The 17,003-nt window shown below is 42.4% G+C and overlaps 2 protein-coding genes across 2 annotated transcripts in view; one reads left to right on the top strand and one right to left on the bottom strand.

Annotated features, from left to right (window-relative positions):
• slc26a6 (solute carrier family 26 member 6) overlaps nucleotides 1-4,391 on the top strand; it is a 37,764-nt gene extending 33,373 nt beyond the window's left edge. Inside the window, exon 18 of the mRNA XM_028825241.2 lies at nucleotides 4,092-4,391. Within this exon, the coding sequence (XP_028681074.2) occupies nucleotides 4,092-4,115 (24 nt within the window). The 3' untranslated portion in view covers nucleotides 4,116-4,391. The remainder of the gene's footprint in view (nucleotides 1-4,091) is intronic.
• A 188-nt stretch (nucleotides 4,392-4,579) lies between these two features.
• The window catches only part of si:ch211-117c9.5 (sodium- and chloride-dependent creatine transporter 1), a 36,157-nt gene continuing 23,733 nt past the window's right edge, over nucleotides 4,580-17,003 (bottom strand). Inside the window, exons 9-14 of the mRNA XM_028824394.2 lie at nucleotides 11,011-11,123; nucleotides 10,789-10,926; nucleotides 9,946-10,048; nucleotides 9,745-9,845; nucleotides 7,235-7,405; nucleotides 4,580-5,722 (exon numbers count right to left, since the gene is read on the bottom strand). Of these exons, the coding sequence (XP_028680227.1) occupies nucleotides 5,591-5,722; nucleotides 7,235-7,405; nucleotides 9,745-9,845; nucleotides 9,946-10,048; nucleotides 10,789-10,926; nucleotides 11,011-11,123 (758 nt within the window). The 3' untranslated portion in view covers nucleotides 4,580-5,590. The remainder of the gene's footprint in view (nucleotides 5,723-7,234; nucleotides 7,406-9,744; nucleotides 9,846-9,945; nucleotides 10,049-10,788; nucleotides 10,927-11,010; nucleotides 11,124-17,003) is intronic.

The following is a 17,003-nucleotide window of genomic DNA, read 5'->3' as shown; positions in this document are numbered from 1 at the left end:
CATTTTGTTAACACAATCCCTTCATTTCAGGGGCTCAAAAGTAATTGGACAATTGACTCAAAGGCTATTTCATGGGCAGGTGTGGACAAGTCCGTCATTATGTCATTATCAATTAAGCAGATACAAAGCCTGGAGTTGATTTGAGGTGTGGTGCTTACATGTGGAAGATTTTGCTGTGAACAGACAATATGCGGTCAAAGGAGCTCTCCATGCAGGTGAAAGAAGCCATCCTTAAGCTGCGAAAACAGAAGAAACCCATCCGAGAAATTGCTACAATATTACGAGTGGCAAAATCTACAGTTTGGTACATCCTGAGAAAGAAAGCAAGCATTGGTGAACTCAGCAATGCAAAAAGACCTGGACATCCACAGAAGACAACAGTGGTGGATGATCACAGAATCATTTCCATGGTGAAGAGAAACCCCTTCACAACAGCCAACCAAGTGAACAACACTCTCCAGGGGGTAGGTGTATCGATATCCAAGTCTACCATAAAGAGAAGACTGCATGAAAGTAAATACAGAGGGTGCACTGCAAGGTGCAAGCCACTCATAAGCCTCAAGAATAGAAAGGTTAGATTGGACTTTGCTAAAGAACATCTAAAAAAAGCCAGCACAGTTCTGGAAAAACATTCTTTGGACAGATGAAACCAAGATCAACCTCTACCAGAATGATGGCAAGAAAAAAGTATGGAGAAGGCGTGGAACAGCTCATTATCCAAAGCATACCACATCATCTGTAAAACACGGTGGAGGCAGTGTGATGGCTTGGGCGTGCATGGCTGCCGGTGGCACTGGGACACTAGTGTTTATTGATGATGTGACACAGGACAGAAGCAGCCGAATGAATTCTGTGGTGTTCAGAGACATACTGTCTGCTCAAATCCAGCTAAATGCAGTCAAATTGATTGGGCGGCGTTTCATGATACAGATGGACAATGACCCAAAACATACAGCCAAAGCAACCCAGGAGTTTATTAAAGCAAAGAAGTGGAAAATTCTTGAATGGCCAAGTCAGTCACCTGATCTTGACCCAATTGAGCATGCATTTCACTTGTTGAAGACTAAACTTCAGACAGAAAGGCCCACAAACAAACAGCAACTGAAAGCCGCTGCAGTAAAGGCCTGGCAGAGCATTAAAAAGGAGGAAACCCAACATCTGGTGATGTCCATGAGTTCAAGACTTCAGGCTGTCATTGCCAGCAAAGGGTTTTCAACCAAGTATTAGAAATGAACATTTTATTTCCAGTTATTTAATTTGTCCAATTACTTTTGAGCTCCTGAAATGAAGGGATTATGTTAAAAAGATGATTTAGTTGCCTCACATTTTTATGCAATCGTTTTGTTCACCCCACTGAATTAAAGCTGAAAGTCTGCACTTCAACTGCATCGGAGTTGTTTCATTTAAAATTCATTGTGGTAATGTACAGAACCAAATTAGAAAAAAGTTGTCTCTGTCCAAATATTTATGGACCTAACTGTATATACACTGCAGCAAGGTTTTTATAGTTTTGCCTTTTTATATTAGTTTTTTTTTATATATTAGTTTTTCTGACCTTATTTGGAAATTCAGTTTAGTTTTAGTTTTCCTTCATTGTATATTTTTATTTTTAGTTTAGTTTTTATCTCACAAAGACATTTCTATTTTATTTTTATATCCATTAGTTTCAGTTTTAGTTTTAGTAATTATGGCATGGAGCACCTACGGAGTTTAGTTTTGTGTCACAATCGGACAGAACTGTGCGCTTAACGGATTTAGATAAGAGTTTAATGTTAGTGGAAGCTTGCTACACTACATGGTTTACTATCTGGTCTTGCTTTTGTCTGATAAAAACAAGCATAATCAAAACTAGACACTGAATATGAACAATTTTACACAATTTTATAATTTTTTAAATATTTTCTCATGAGAAGAACAGGGCTCTTAGACTTGAATGAGTGTGCAGACCCCACCTAGCTGTATTGAGGGAAACAAAGAACAACAAGCATGTAGTGCAAAGGGTAGGGGTGGTGAGACTTGAATAGCCCAACACAAAGGACCGTAAACCCATAATGAGCAGAGTAAGAGCAGGTAATAGGAGTATAGACAGGCATAAAACAACAGACAGCATCTGAGATTAAGAACAACATATACATTATCTAAACCTGTTTATCTAGAGCAGGATCACAGGAAACCTGGAGCCTACCACAGCAGGTTTGGATGCAAGGCTGGAAAACTCCCTGGTATGCAATATGTATGATAAGGTTGATGTTAAGAACAAAAAGAATGTGATATTTCAACTATTTGAGAGAGAGAGAAAAACTTTGAAAAAAGGGAGACAAATATTTTAAACTATAATTCTGCTAATGGGTTACTCTCACAATATCAGGTATTTTGAGTTGTGAATATGAACTAAAAAAAGATAATAAATATAGAATAAATACAAAAACCCATTAGTATGTTTAGTTTTTCTTCGCTTGACAGACTCTCTTCGCCTACCTACCTTTGTTTGTATCGCTTCATTGTTAAATGATGGTTTTTAAAGCAGAAGTGATTGGTCAGTAACAATATGCTGATCTTGTATGATGACCTTGTCAGTCTCTCCATCAGTGCAGTTTTATTTTCAAAAACCGGGAGTGACCTCCCCAAGACTTTCTCATATATACTCAGATATGGGGATATTTGAGGAGTAAACCGCAAGACAATGATTATATTTTTAAATTATGTACATTAAGAAACCATCAACAACAAATCAAATTAATAATAAATTAAACAATTGTTATAAAAGTAAAGTTGAATAAATCGGACTCTGCAGCTGCATGAATAAAAAAAAAAAAAGAGTATGTGTTCAGGTAAAGTACCACTTCTGGGTGATGGATTTGGTCCAGAAGTTAATACAGATCTACAACTGTGGTGTTACAACCACAGGCCGAATTTCATCCATCTATCTAGTTGCGTTTTTGAGTTATTGTGTTTACACCCACACAGACACACACACAATTCCAAAAAACGGTATTTTTGGACTCTGGGAGGTCTATAATGTCAAGATGCATCAAAATATTGAGGTCGAATTTTTTCATGATCACTTTCTGTATATGAGAAAGTAAAAACAGTTTCTCCTGTGCGAAGTGGCAGGTGAATTGCTGTCAACAAAAAGCAGTCACCGGAGAAATAAACTGAAATGTCACTCACTCTGGATTTTTCTGTCCATATTGTAAATGTTTTGTTGACCAGCACATTCTGTTTTCAGGCATTTGAATTACATCTTGATATACAACAAGCGCCAAGAAAGGCGGCACAGTAAATCGCTTTCTACTTCACACGCTTTACGCACCCGCATTCAGCTCGCTTTGTCACCACAAATGCTGTGTGAACAGCCGCCCTCTGTCACCAGCCGCCGATCACTGGATGAATATGTGTGGGCGGCTCGTGGTGGATGACTTTCTGTTTTAGGGTTAAAAACTAACAGCAAGAATATTCATTCAAAAACGAAAATTAAAAATACTTTAGTAATTTATTATTTTATTCCAGCTACTTTAATAGTTTTGTTTAGTTTTAGTTTTTCATTTCAGTTTTGTTAATTATTTAATTTCAGTTTATTAGGGTTAAAAACTAACGGCAAGAATATTCATTCAAAAACGAAAATTAAAAATACTTTAATAATTTATTATTTTATTCCAGCTACTTTAATAGTTTTGTTTAGTTTTAGTTTTTCATTTCAGTTTTGTTAATTATTTAATTTCAGTTTATTAGGGTTAAAAACTAACGGCAAGAATATTCATTCAAAAACGAAAATTAAAAATACTTTAGTAATTTATTATTTTATTCCAGCTACTTTAATAGTTTTGTTTAGTTTTAGTTTTTCATTTTGGTTTTGTTAATTAATTTCAGTTTATGAAAATGTTTTTTTAATAGTTTCAGTTTTGATTTTAGTTATTAACTATAATAACCTTGCACTGCACACTCTGTCCAGAGTGGCATCCATGCATACCTCCTACTGTAACTTCATCAAACATAGCAATTACATCCCAGCATAGTTGCCCACTGTGTCGGGTTAGGCACCCTTGCTGATCTTCATATTCTTTTTGTTTTTCTGTTTTGCTCTCATGCAGGTTGCTTACGAAACCATTTTGTGAAAAGGACAGACATGGCACCTGATGACCTACACCTTCTTTCCTGCATTTCAAGTACCCAGCACTTTGTTGTTTTCTTATAGCATAAAATATAAAATGTTGTTTACGCTCACCAAAGCCAGGGCTTGCTTGAAGGTAAAGCAATTCACAATTCAGTTTTATATTCTGCATCAGAGAAAGCTGAAATAAAAATTGTCCAGCAGATGGCGATGATGATGTTTGGGGAAAAATGCTGTTCATTGAGTTGAAAAAATCTCTGCATACTAAAACAGCAATACCTCTGCCGATGAATATAAATAAATATAAATATATCGTCCAAATGTATTTAGTGAGACTTGCATTTAAAAGGCACATGATCCAGCTTGCTCGCCACGTGATTGGCCGACATGTGCTGCCATACTTCTGCGGCTCAGTCGAGAACTAATTAATAATACTCAACACAACTCCTCAGCTCCCCCACAACAAGCTTCTGTTCAAATTCCTTTATTTGTTGAATTATCATTTGACCTGAAGCAATGGTCACACATCTATTTAACACAACCAGACATTGAATACCAGGAAAAACATTACAATATGGCACTTTTCTACAAGAATGGCAAGTCATGGTGAATCCAGGTCTTCGTTTCTTAATGGAAAGTCTCAGATATCTGCTATGGCAGCCGTGAGCCATGCTGGTATTACTTTGGGCCTTTTCACTGCTGCTTTCCAACTCCATCTACTTCCCTTTGCATGAGAACTATCCTGCCCATCATTTTTATTTCTGACTCCTGTTGCCCATTTCTCGCCACTGGGCTCACCTTCACAATCCCTATTTCCTAATCCAGGTGCCCTTTACACTCTTAACTTTCTCCGTTTTTAATGTCTTGTCAGATTAGACCACCCTCGCCTTTTACTTCTAATTTCCTACCATTTGCACTCAGGACCATCTTTGGCATATCTCATTTCTAATGTCTCCTGTGAAAGAAGGATCTCCATTTTTTAATATTTAATTGGATCTCCATTTTTTAATATTTAATTAATTTATCTGTGGAGACTCCAACCTTTCTGCTTTTATTTTCCTAAATCCATTTCACACCCCCTTTAAAACTCACAGCAACACAGAGTGAAGAAGTCATAATGAAAGAGATGAGCTCAGAATACTGTTGGCTCACAATCACAGTTTGCACAGAAAATACTAAATGAAACTTGGCACACGACAGTAGAGGAAGGAGCAGGCTGCCCTGGCAGACTATGCCAGCCCGCTGAGTCGGGAGAAATCTGAGGGTCAGGGGTTGTTAAAGTTAACACTGCAAAGATCAGATTGTGCATAAAGTCTGCTTGTGCTGCACTACAGGCACCAAAACAGACTCAATCACGTACACTCTTATGGTTGGGTGGCAAATGCTTTTGCTTTGTTTAGTGAAAAAATGTTGGGCATTGTGATCAGAAAGTGTAGTTAGAAAAGATTAAAATCTGCTTATGGTGTCTGAAACGCTCCCCTAGATGACACTCTCAAAGAGCCGAGTGGACTTCTCTTGGATGGGTGGAGGTAGCAGCTTGACCTCCGCTTCAGATGTGCAGTACCCAAGATGGTGGTGTCCCCAGATGGGTGTGGTAAGGTGCTGCCAGCGCTGCAAGACACAGAGAGAGACAGAGTGGGGTGTTAGTCCCTTCTAGGCATGCTTGTTATTTTCACAAGAACCATCTGCCTGCTCATGTCGTGCTTCAGCCTTCCCATTATGAGAAGCTGCATTGAGTATAAGGCAGGGAGCCAATAACACCAGGTCAGGTTGGGGAGCCTGCACTGGTACAGAGGCATAGCCGCACCCACCACACGATGAAACAGCTCGGGATCCCGGTTGGCAAACCCCCAGACAGACACACGGTCCAGTCTCAACCTCCGGAAATGATCATCTATCGGCTGCAGCCAGGTGTTACGTTGGTGTCCCCTTTGCCTGGTCCAGCCTCTCGGGTCCTATGATGGTCCTGCGAGCCGGATCACCCTCACCACATGGCCGTAGTGCCATAACTGACGCTCCCACACAATGCAGGTAATGTGCCTCATTCGGGAGAGCAGAACACAAGGTGCTGAAGGAAGTCTTTAAGAAGCCCAGAATTTCACCACAGGACCTCAAGGTAACTCAGGCCACAGTTGATGTCAAAGTTCATGAGTCTCCCATTAGAGAGAGCCTAAATGAATGGGAGGTGTGCCAGCAGGAAAACTTTGCTCTCTGAAAAAAAACATCAGAGCAAGACTAAAGTTTACCCATGAACACTTTCCCAAAGACCAGAACGTCCGGAACATTGTGCTCTGGCCAGACAAAGCCAAGACAGAGTTATCTGGACACAGTACCAAAAAACATGTTTGGTGAAAACCAAAGATGGCGCGTGACCAGAAGAACCTGATACCAACTGTAAGTCTGGTGTTGGAAAAGTCATGGTTTGGGACTGTTTTGCTGCATCAGAAGGCCCTGGGCAGCTCGCCATCATATAATCCACTTGAAATCTTCATTATACGAGAGGGTGCTTGAAGATGATGTGAGACCATCTTTTACAAAAGTGAAGCTCATCTGAAAGTGGACTGTATGAAAATGACAATGACCCTAAGCATCCCAGTATGCCCACCAAGGAATAGCAGCAAAGAAAGAAATGGAGAGTTCCGGAAAGGTCCACATGTGAATCCCATCAAGATGCTGTGGGGGGATTTGACATGGGGCATGCATGCAAGATACCCCTCAACCATCGCACGGCTGCAAGAATTCTGCATGGCGGAGTGGGGAACACTTTCTTCCAGCTGAAGTTAGAGACTGCTAGATCGTTATAGGGAACTTCTACTATTAAAGCTATTAGGGCCAAGGGTTGACTCACTTCTTCTATAGATGGAGATGGCACGTCTGTTCACTTTGCATTGAATAAATTACTGCCAAATCAAATGTTTATTTTTTTAATTGCATCACATTTCTTTAATGATACTGTTTAAATGAAGATCAAATCTTGACATGTCCACATATGTTAAAGAAACAAATATTTCATGGGGTGGATTGTAGCCCTTCTTTCTTAAAGTTTCAGCTCATGAAAAAGATCTGAAATGATCAGAAATTCTTAGGAAGAATGTGAGAAGAGTGCATGATGGTAATACTGACCTCTCGCAGCGAGCCCTTGTCCCTCAGCAGCTTGAACACCACAGTGATTGGGATGCACATCATGGAGGAGAGTGCTAGACACCAACCAAGGGCCTCACCCCACCACGGGTAGACATATGATGAATTGTAGGTCAGCCTCTGGTAATTCACTGTATGGAAAAGGAAGATTCCCTGTAAAGATCAAGAACACCGAGAATAAGAGCACTGCCACAAGATTATGGAGCACATCTGAGGACTGGGGGGGGGGAGGTTAATTAAGCCATGGGGTGGCGCTGCCCACAGTGAGCTTTTCACTAAGAGGAGAGCTTCAGATGTACCCCAAAAAACAGTATGCCTTCCAATTGAAACAGATACTCTGCAGAACACAAATGAATGGCCGTGAGCTTCGTCTTTTTCTGTATCTGTGTTCACGTAGCTAGTAACTAGTGACTTACACTTACACACCACATACACTTCAGAGATGGTCCTCCACCTGAAGCTAAGCATGTTTGGGCCCAGCCAGTACTAGGATGGCAGACCACCTAGGAAAAGCTTGGGTTGCTGCTGGAAGAGGTGTTGGTGAGACCAGCAGGGGGTACTTACCTTGTGGTCTGTGTGTGGATCCCAATGCCCCAGTGCAGTGATGGGGACACTGTGCTGTAAAAATGGCACAGTTCTTTGGATGAGGTTCTGACTCTCTGTGGTCAGGAAAGATCCCAGGGTGTACCCTGATGTCCTGGCTAAACTCCTCATCATTCTGACCCACTAATCATCCCCTGTCTCTAACTTTCACCCCATTAACACCTAATACTGGCACAAAATGGCTACCATCACATCATCCTGGTGGAAGCCGTGCATTAGTGGTGGTTAAAGTGGCTCCCCACTCTCTGTGTAAAGTGTCTGAGTAATGCGAAAAGTGCTATGTAAATGTAAGGAATTAATTAAACACACAACTTCAGTGTGCTCTCATTCCATTACTGGGTCAAGTCTGTACTGGTAGTATCCAGTGCAAGGCAGGGACCACCATAAGCGGGTGGTCCAGTCCCACCCTCCAGCAATGACCATCTATCTGCCACAGCCAGGTGTTACATGGGTGTCCCCTTGGCCTGGTGCAGCCACTTGGGTCCTCAGTAATGAGGATCCTGTGGGCCAGATTAGCCTTGCAACACATGACACTCCCTCACAATGCAGGTAATGTGCCTCATTTGGGACCGTGTGAGCAACCACTCATTGGACACAAAGTCAAACCAGCGGTACCCAAGGATTCTCTGAGTAGACACAGTACTGAAGGAGTCCAGTCTTTGTCTCAGGTCACTGGATAGCGTCCATGTCTCACAATCATATAGCAAGACAGGAAGCACCAGGACTCTAAAGACTTGGACCGTCACCCATTTTGCTTAGATCTCAGGAGCACCACAGACCCCTTTACAGTGACCTCATGATCCCCCCAAGCTCTCCCAGTCCATCTACTGACTTCATAGGAAGAGTCACCAGAGACATGAATGTCACTGCCAAGGTAATTAAACCTTTCGACAAGGTCGACACTCTCTCCGCAGACAGACACACTGCTGATGGCCATGCCTAAGAGGTCATTAAAGGCCTGGTTCTTGGTTTTTATCGGGACACTCGCAAGCCCAGACACTCAGACTCCTCGCTCAGTCTGAGCGCCCCAATCAGAGCCTCTGTTGACTCCACAAAGATCACAGCAAAGTCAAGATCAGTGATTCTTTCTTCACCAACAGATGCCCCACAGCCGCTGGACCCCACAACCTTGCCCAACACATAGTCCATGCAAGCATTGAACACAGTAGGAGAAGGACCTCAGAATCAACTGGGAAACCCACAGAGGTTCTGCCTCCACTCTGCATAACACTTACAGTACCAGTGTACAGGCCGGCCATGATATCCAGCAACCTCGAGGGGATCTCACAAAATTTCAGAATGTCCCACAGGGCAGCTCGATCAAGTGAGTCGAACGCTTTAAGAAAACAGTCAAAGGCTGCAGAGAAACTCTGCCAATATTCGCATTTGCACTCCATGAGAACCCTCAGTGCTAGGATGTGGACGATGGCAGACTTCTTAAGTGTAAAACCAGACTGCTCCAGTCGCTGGTAGGTGAGCAAGTGATCACGGATCCTATTGAGGACGACCCTAGCAAGGACCTTACCCGCCACCGAGAGCAGTGTTATCCTCCTGTAGTTGCCACAATCCAGGTAATCACCCTTCCCTTTCCAGTTAGGGACGACAAGTCCCATTTTTCAGTCAGTTGGGATGACGCCCATGTCCCAAATGGAAGCAAAGATTGCTTGCAATGCCAAGAGGAGAGGCTTACCAGCTGCCTGGAGAAGTTCACCCTGGATACTACAGAGTACTCAATTTCATCAATCAGATTCAAATATGTTGGATGGATGGATGGACATTTCATTGTAGCATTTTACTGGAACAAGGAAACAGTGCAGACATGGAGACAACTGCAGGCAAGGGTTCAAACAGAAAATTGCTCTTGATGCATGGAGAATTTCTGTACTCACCATACACAACAGAGGAGTGAGGAAAGCCCAGCACCACTTCATGTAAGGCAGTGGCTGATATCCAATCATGTGTGCAATGTCCCCCAGGAAGCGATCAGCACCTACAAGCACAAGACTTGCATCAGTCCAGTATCTACATGCGCTTCTGCTGCCTTCCATAAGAAGGCTTACTTAGCCAAACTACATACATAGTATACTCACCATAGACCCAACCAATGACCACACACTCCCAGAATGCCTGCCACAGAAGCGTCATGCCACTTGCAGAGTAGTAGTCAAAGAGCTGAAACACATACATGCCACCCTGCAGAAGAAGAGGACCTTGGAATTACTGGTCACATACCATACTAGGCCTAAGGTAAGTGACCAGACTTTGTGGAGACAAGGCGTTTCTCTAACAGTCAGCGTATTGTTGGCCAGTACTCATCTTAATTTCTGTGCCACGCTGTATTATGTTTTGTCGGTCGAGGTGCTGGGAGTCACTTGGACATTCTTGGATAAGTGGGACTCATGAATGAGGCCGCAACCATCTCTGAAGGCCTCATTGCCTCTGACATATTGGGGTAACCAATTGGGGAGTTGAAGAAGGGCCTCAGGGTTTGTGATAATATCATTGGGAGACCCCACAACTGGGTTTCTTTAGGGCCTAAGAGGCACTTTACTAACCTGAAGAGCTGGCAAAATGGAGGTGGAAAGAGCATAACCAGTCCATGTTACATCAACTACCCGACCATTAATTTTAAGCACTTTTCACTAACCGTTAGTGTAAAACTCGGCTGCCATGTACACAAGGCAGGAACTAGCCATGGACAGGATTCTAGTGTAGGGTCTACTCATGGCCTCACCTTCCCTGGGGCAAGACCTGATTATCATTTTAAATGACAGCATGTGGTTGAACTTGGGGAGGAGGAACCCATTTGAGTACAAAGAGGAAATCCAATTGGAAACCAAGCATTGCAAGATGGCAACATGAAGTGTTGTGCCATCATGTTGCCCTCTATGCCAACTAGAATTCCACATGAAACCCAACCGCTATAGACTTACCTCAGTGACCATGGAGAGATCAATGATAAAGCAGATTAGACAGCAAATAGCCACGACAATCTCCCTCCGCACAGTCCTCACTGCTGTAGGGGGCAGCATGTCCATTATTCCCGTAATGAAGCCCTCAACACCAACAAACTGTAAGAAGATAAAGAAAATGAACCCCCCCACCTTCTCAGGTTTTAAAACCGAAAGATAGCAGAAGAAGACGAGTTCATTTACCTGGCTGTCCAGACCCAAGATGAGCAGCATGAAGAAGAAAAGGGCAGCCCAGACGGGGGCAAAGGGCATCAGAGTCACAGCCTTTGGGTAAGCGATGAAAGCTAGTCCTGGGCCTGTGGTGAAAACGCAGGAGAGCAAAGTTCAGGGTCAGTCAGGAAGGAGTAAAAGATGAAGTAAAAACCAGACAGTTCCTCAAACCTTTGAGCAGTAGTTAGACAAAGAAACTATGGATGAGTTCATGACGAGCTGATTAGAAGCCAGTCATTGATACTCTTGATGGACAGTTGTAGTGCCTTCACTTTTTCACATTTTATGTTGCAGCCTCGTGCGAAAATCATTTTAATGATTTTCCCCTCATCCAGCAACACTCAATCCTCCAGAATAGCAAAGTTATAAATTTAGCAAATTTATGAAAAATAAAGTGAAATCGCTTATTGACTCAAGTATTCAGTCCCTTTGCTACGACACTGGAGATTCGGCACAGGAGTATCCCGTTCACCTGATCATCACTGAGATGTTTCTACACCTTGTGTGGAGTCCACCTGTGGTCAGTTCAATTGATTGAACATGATCAGGAGAGGCACACACCTGTCTGCAGAAGGTCCACAGTTGGCAATGTGCATCAGAACAAAGACCAACCAATGAGGTCAAAGGAATTGCCTTTAGAACATGGACAGGATTGTGTCGAGGCGCAGATCTGGGGAAGGCTAATAAAGCACATGCAGGTTCCCAAGAGCTGGCCGCATGGCAGATTTTCAGGAAAGAATTCGCCGAAGACTGCCACTGGTGAACCCAAGAAATCCGCTGTGGAAAACACCTTGGCGAATTTCACTGATCTACCCCAGCATCCAGAGAGTGACCAAGTATTTCAAATTAGTGACGTGCCATCCGATCGGCCGCCCATCTAAATCAGCTAATTATCATAGCAAATGGCTGGATCGGTCTTTCAGTAAATTATCCAACTAACAAGAGGGCTTTTTCAGCATCTGCTTTTCTGAGATTTATGGTAATTTCTTTGCAGTGCTCCTTTACACGAGCTATTATGGTAGCTGGGCTAGCAGACGCCTTCGTTTGCTGCAAACCTCCTCTGAACAGACAGCAGTAAGGCATACTTTACCAGAGAGAGAGAAGTTTGGAATATCAGCCTTTACATTAAAGAAAGTGAAGTGGAGTAATAAACAGAGAAAAAGGAATCGGACGAGCCATCCTGTTTATACATTCTGAAGGCGTATGAAAAATTGGATACAAAAGAGGGAGAGAGAGAGAATGATGTTTGGGAAAGCAAAGTCTAGGAACAAAGCTGGGAAGGATTTCATTCAAATAAAGCAGATGAGTAAGATGATAGGATCAAGAATAGATGGAAGAGGGGCTTTGAAAGGCTGTTGAATGGAGAAAATCCAAGGGTAGCATTTGGGGAAGGAGTCCCAAATGAAGGGTAAGTAACAAGATGAAGAAGGGAGAAAGGCAATGAGGCGCTGAAAAGAAGGAAGAATGGAAAGGCAAAAGGGCCAGATGAAATACTAGTGGAGGAGTGGAATGGTTTAGGAGAAGAGGGGATGTGTTGTGGGATCAAATGCAGAAGATCTATCGAGTGGAGAACAGTGTGACTGTAGCCATTTATAAGGAGAAAAGAGGAAACTGTGGAGGGATAAAGCTGATGTCAGACACAATAGAAGTTTGGGAAAGGGTTATGAAGAGAACGTTTAGGAAAGGGACCACCATAGGAGAGGAGCAGTTTGGTGTTATGCCAGGGAGTGGAATTACCGAATGCAGTCTTTGCTTTGAGAAAGAAAGGGTTGCATATGGTGTTTGTTGATTTGGAGAAGCCCTGTGATAGAGTGTGACGTCAAGAGGTGCAGGAGAGAAAGTGGGTGAGGATTGTCCAGGATATGTATGAGGGAGTGAGGACTCGGGTTTAAAGCAGTGTTGGGGTAGCACACAAGATCCAGGTTAAAGGAGGTCTGCACCAGGGATCTTCTTTAAGTCCTCGCCTCTTTGATCTGCTTATGGATGTGTTGGGTCAAGGAACAAAAGACCAAGCCCCCTGGTGCAGGCCTTTTGCTACTGACATTGTGTTAGTGTTGTAGCACCAGAGAAGAGGAAGTGGAGAGGACATGGAGAGAACAGAGAAGGGCTTTGGAAGATAAATAGGAAGTAGACAGAAGATATGAAGTTTAATGATGATCAAGATTCAGGAGTTAGCCTGCATGGAGAGCTATTGAAATGAGTGGATATGTTTAAATATCTAGGATCAGAGGTAGCCCAAGATGGAAAATTAGAGGCAGAGATAATTAATAGAGTGCAGTGTGGATGGAACAATTGGAAGAAGGTATCAGGAGTATCGTGTGATCGAAGAATTAAGGCTAAGGTTAAAGGTAAGACAGTGGTAAGACCAGCAATTGAGATATGAGAAGTTAAAGGAAGCTCAGGAGAAGAAGATGTGGCAGAAATGAGAATGCTGAGATGGCTGTGTGGAGTTACAAAAAGGGAAAGATTAAGAAATGAGACAGTCAGAGGGACAACAAAAGTAGGAGATCTATGTAAGAAAGTACAGGAAAGTCAGTTGAAGTGGTATGGACATGTGGTGAGGAGTGACAATGAAGATGTGGGCAAAAGAGGGATAGCAGTGGAAATACGGGGTGAAGGAGGCCAAAGCAGAGGTGGATGGATAAAGTAAATGAAGATCTGAAGGAAAAGAGCTTGGCTGGTGAGGAGGCTGATCAAGTGCATCAACCTCACATAGAATGTAGGGAAAGATGAAAAGGAAGAGGAAGAAAAATGAGACGAAGAAGGAGGAAGAGGAGAAGCCATCCTGTGCAATCAGATAAGTGCAGGCCTTTTCAACACTACATGACAGAGTCTGGATGTTGAGTGAGTTGCTGTTCACTACATCAGCTCACATTTTCAAATAGGAAAAAAGAACAAATTAAGAAAGAATTTGAAATTGCTGCTTAGTAAACAATAGGCTTGAACGCTTAAAAACACCTCGGGTCTCTTTCACTTGTAGACGTGTTAGCCTCGTATCTTCTTCATAAACATCTTATGAACATTTCATAGATTTGTGTCTTTTAAAAGTTTGTATTGTGTTTGTCATTTGTTTGTGTGGGTCATACAATATAAGATTTGGTAAGAAATAAGTACTGCAGAATTAAAATGACAAATCCATATTTATAATTACACCTCAAGAATTATGAATGTCTGCCTGGTACACCACAAAAACCTGTATTAATATGAGAAATGAAGAGCAAAAAATCTGTAGTGCAATTAATGATTAAAAATGATTAAAACGTCTAAGAGCTGTATATTTACATGTCATCCTTCAAACTCAGCCCAATTGTTTTGGACTCGCTGGTGGAACCGAACAATGCAACTATGCAAATATTTGTTAATACTTCATAAAATCATTCTTTTCTTTATTGCTATGCACTCTGTGTTGGCTGGGATTGGCTCCAGACGGACCCCCATGACCCTGTAGTTACGATATAGTGGGTTGGATAATTAAAGTGCAGTGTTTTCCTGTTTAAATGCCACATCGCATACTCCGATGCCACAATGTAATGTTTTTCTTTTCTAACTCAAAGATTTGTGTACCACAGCAACTCGTCACCCCAACCCCATAATGACTTTGCTGAACGTCCCGATTCAAATGTATACAAATTAATAGACAGATAAGTATCAACTAAATGAAACGTGTGTTTAAACTTTTAAATGGCACCACAATCTACTTTCTCCATTTCATAGTTTTATTTTTGTAAAGATATTTTTGCAACTATTACTATTATAATATGGATATACAGTATAATTTCTTTAGCAACTAGATAGGACATTAAGATCTGCCCTTCAAAATTATAAAATGACTTTAATAATAGAAATGTATGCTCTGGAAACTTAAATGAAAGCTGAGAAAAAAAATCTTGTTTTAAGAGAATTTTTTTTATTTTAGTATATTTATGGTCACTGAACAACATCCATCCCTCCATTATCCAACCCACTGTATCCTAACTACGGGGTCACGGAGGTCTGCTGGAGCCAATACCAGACAACACAGGGCACAAGGCAGGAAACAAACCCCGGGCAGGGCGCCAGCCCACCGCAGGACACACACACACCAACACACACTAGGGACAATTTAGGATCACTTTAGGGGGGTAAACATTAACGTTAACATTATACAAAGATATTGTCTGTCTGTATACCTGCATTGTTATCACTCTTTAATTTAATATTGTTTTTTGTATCAGTATGCTGCTGCTGGAGTATGTGAATTTCCCCTTGGGATTAATAAAGTATCTATCTATCTATCTATCTATCTATCTATCTATCTATCTATCTATCTATCTATCTATCTATCTATCTATCTATCTATCCTGCATGTCTTTGGACTGTGGGAGGAAACCCACGCAGACATGGGGAGAACATGCAAACTCCATGCAGGGAGGACCCAGGAAGCAACCCCAGGTCTCCTTACTGCGAGGCAGCAGAGCTACCCACTGCGCCACCTTGCCACCCTTCATAACAATAAACCTACAGAATTCAATTTTGTTAATAAACAAATGACAGCTAACACCTGCAGTCTGTAGTTTAATTTAAAAAATACCAAAGTTCACTTCAATGTAGAGTATATGGCTTCTCAGCGCCTGGTTACGCCTGAGTTTAATGTTAAAAGTTTTTTAAAAGGAAAAAGAAAGAAATAAACTGGAGTTGTGGAATCGGCCGGTCCGCTGACATGCTGTCCAGGGCATCACTAAACTGCAGGAGATAATGTCACCGTGGAGGGGTCTCCGCTTCAATTTTCTTTATAAACCATTACAAGTTCTTGATAGGCCGAGTCAGGACCCTCAGGTAACAGGCCAGTAAGGCCTTCACGCAGGTAATACAAGAGCAGCTACTGTATAGTTGGAGCAATGGCAGACGTTAACTCGGACAGCAAGAAGATACGTTTAAATGTAGGTGGACTGGCAGCGCAGTAACCTGAGATGATGAGCTTATAGGGTCAGAAGTGTTGTGTCTGCAGAGTACGGGGACATTCTGACTTGCATGCGCTATTTGACGTTCATCACATTATGCTACTGCAGAGCAAATATTTTATGTAAATATTTAACATTTTATCTTCTTTAAAAAGAAAACGTTACAAAAACGTTCATGAAAACTTGAATTTAGTTTGTCGATTACTAAGTAACACTAAACATGCAGTACGTTTCTTTTACATAAATTTCACATTGTGGGACTCCTGAATCTCTGTCTGAATTGAATCACGGGCTTAGTGCTGCGTCTCCTATCCTGTCCTACTAAGTGTACCATCTCCTGTCCTACTAAGTGCAGCGTCTCCTGTCCTACTAAGTGTAGCGTCTCCTGTCCTGTCCTACTAAGTACTGCATCTCCTGTCCTACTAAGTGTAGCGTCTCCTGTCCTGTCCTACTAAGTACTGCGTCTCCTGTCCTACTAAGTGTAGCGTCTCCTATCCTGTCCTACTAAGTGTACCATCTCCTGTCCTACTAAGTGCAGCGTCTCCTGTCCTACTAAGTGCAGCGTCTCCTGTCCTACTAAGTGTAGCGTCTCCTGTCCTGTCCTACTAAGTACTGCGTCTCCTGTCCTACTAAGTGCAGCATCTCCTGTCCTACTAAGTGTAGCGTCTCCTATCCTGTCCTACTAAGTGTACCATCTCCTGTCCTACTAAGTGTAGCGTCTCCTGTCCTACTAAGTACTGCGTCTCCTGTCCTACTAAGTGCAGCATCTCCTGTCCTACTAAGTGCAGCATCTCCTGTCCTACTAAGTGTAGCGTCTCCTATCCTGTCCTACTAAGTGTACCATCTCCTGTCCTACTAAGTGTAGCGTCTCCTGTCCTACTAAGTACTGCGTCTCCTGTCCTACTAAGTGCAGCATCTCCTGTCCTACTAAGTGCAGCGTCTTCTGTCCTACTAAGTGTAGCGTCTCCTGTCCTGTCCTACTAAGTGCAGCATCTCCTGTCCTACTAATTGTAGCGTCTCCTATCC

Source organism: Erpetoichthys calabaricus, chromosome 18 (assembly GCF_900747795.2).
Source record: "Erpetoichthys calabaricus chromosome 18, fErpCal1.3, whole genome shotgun sequence".
Taxonomy (NCBI): Eukaryota; Metazoa; Chordata; class Cladistia; order Polypteriformes; family Polypteridae; genus Erpetoichthys; species Erpetoichthys calabaricus.
The sequence above is the reverse complement of the archived record's forward strand: the minus strand, read 5'-3'. Positions and strand labels throughout refer to the sequence as shown.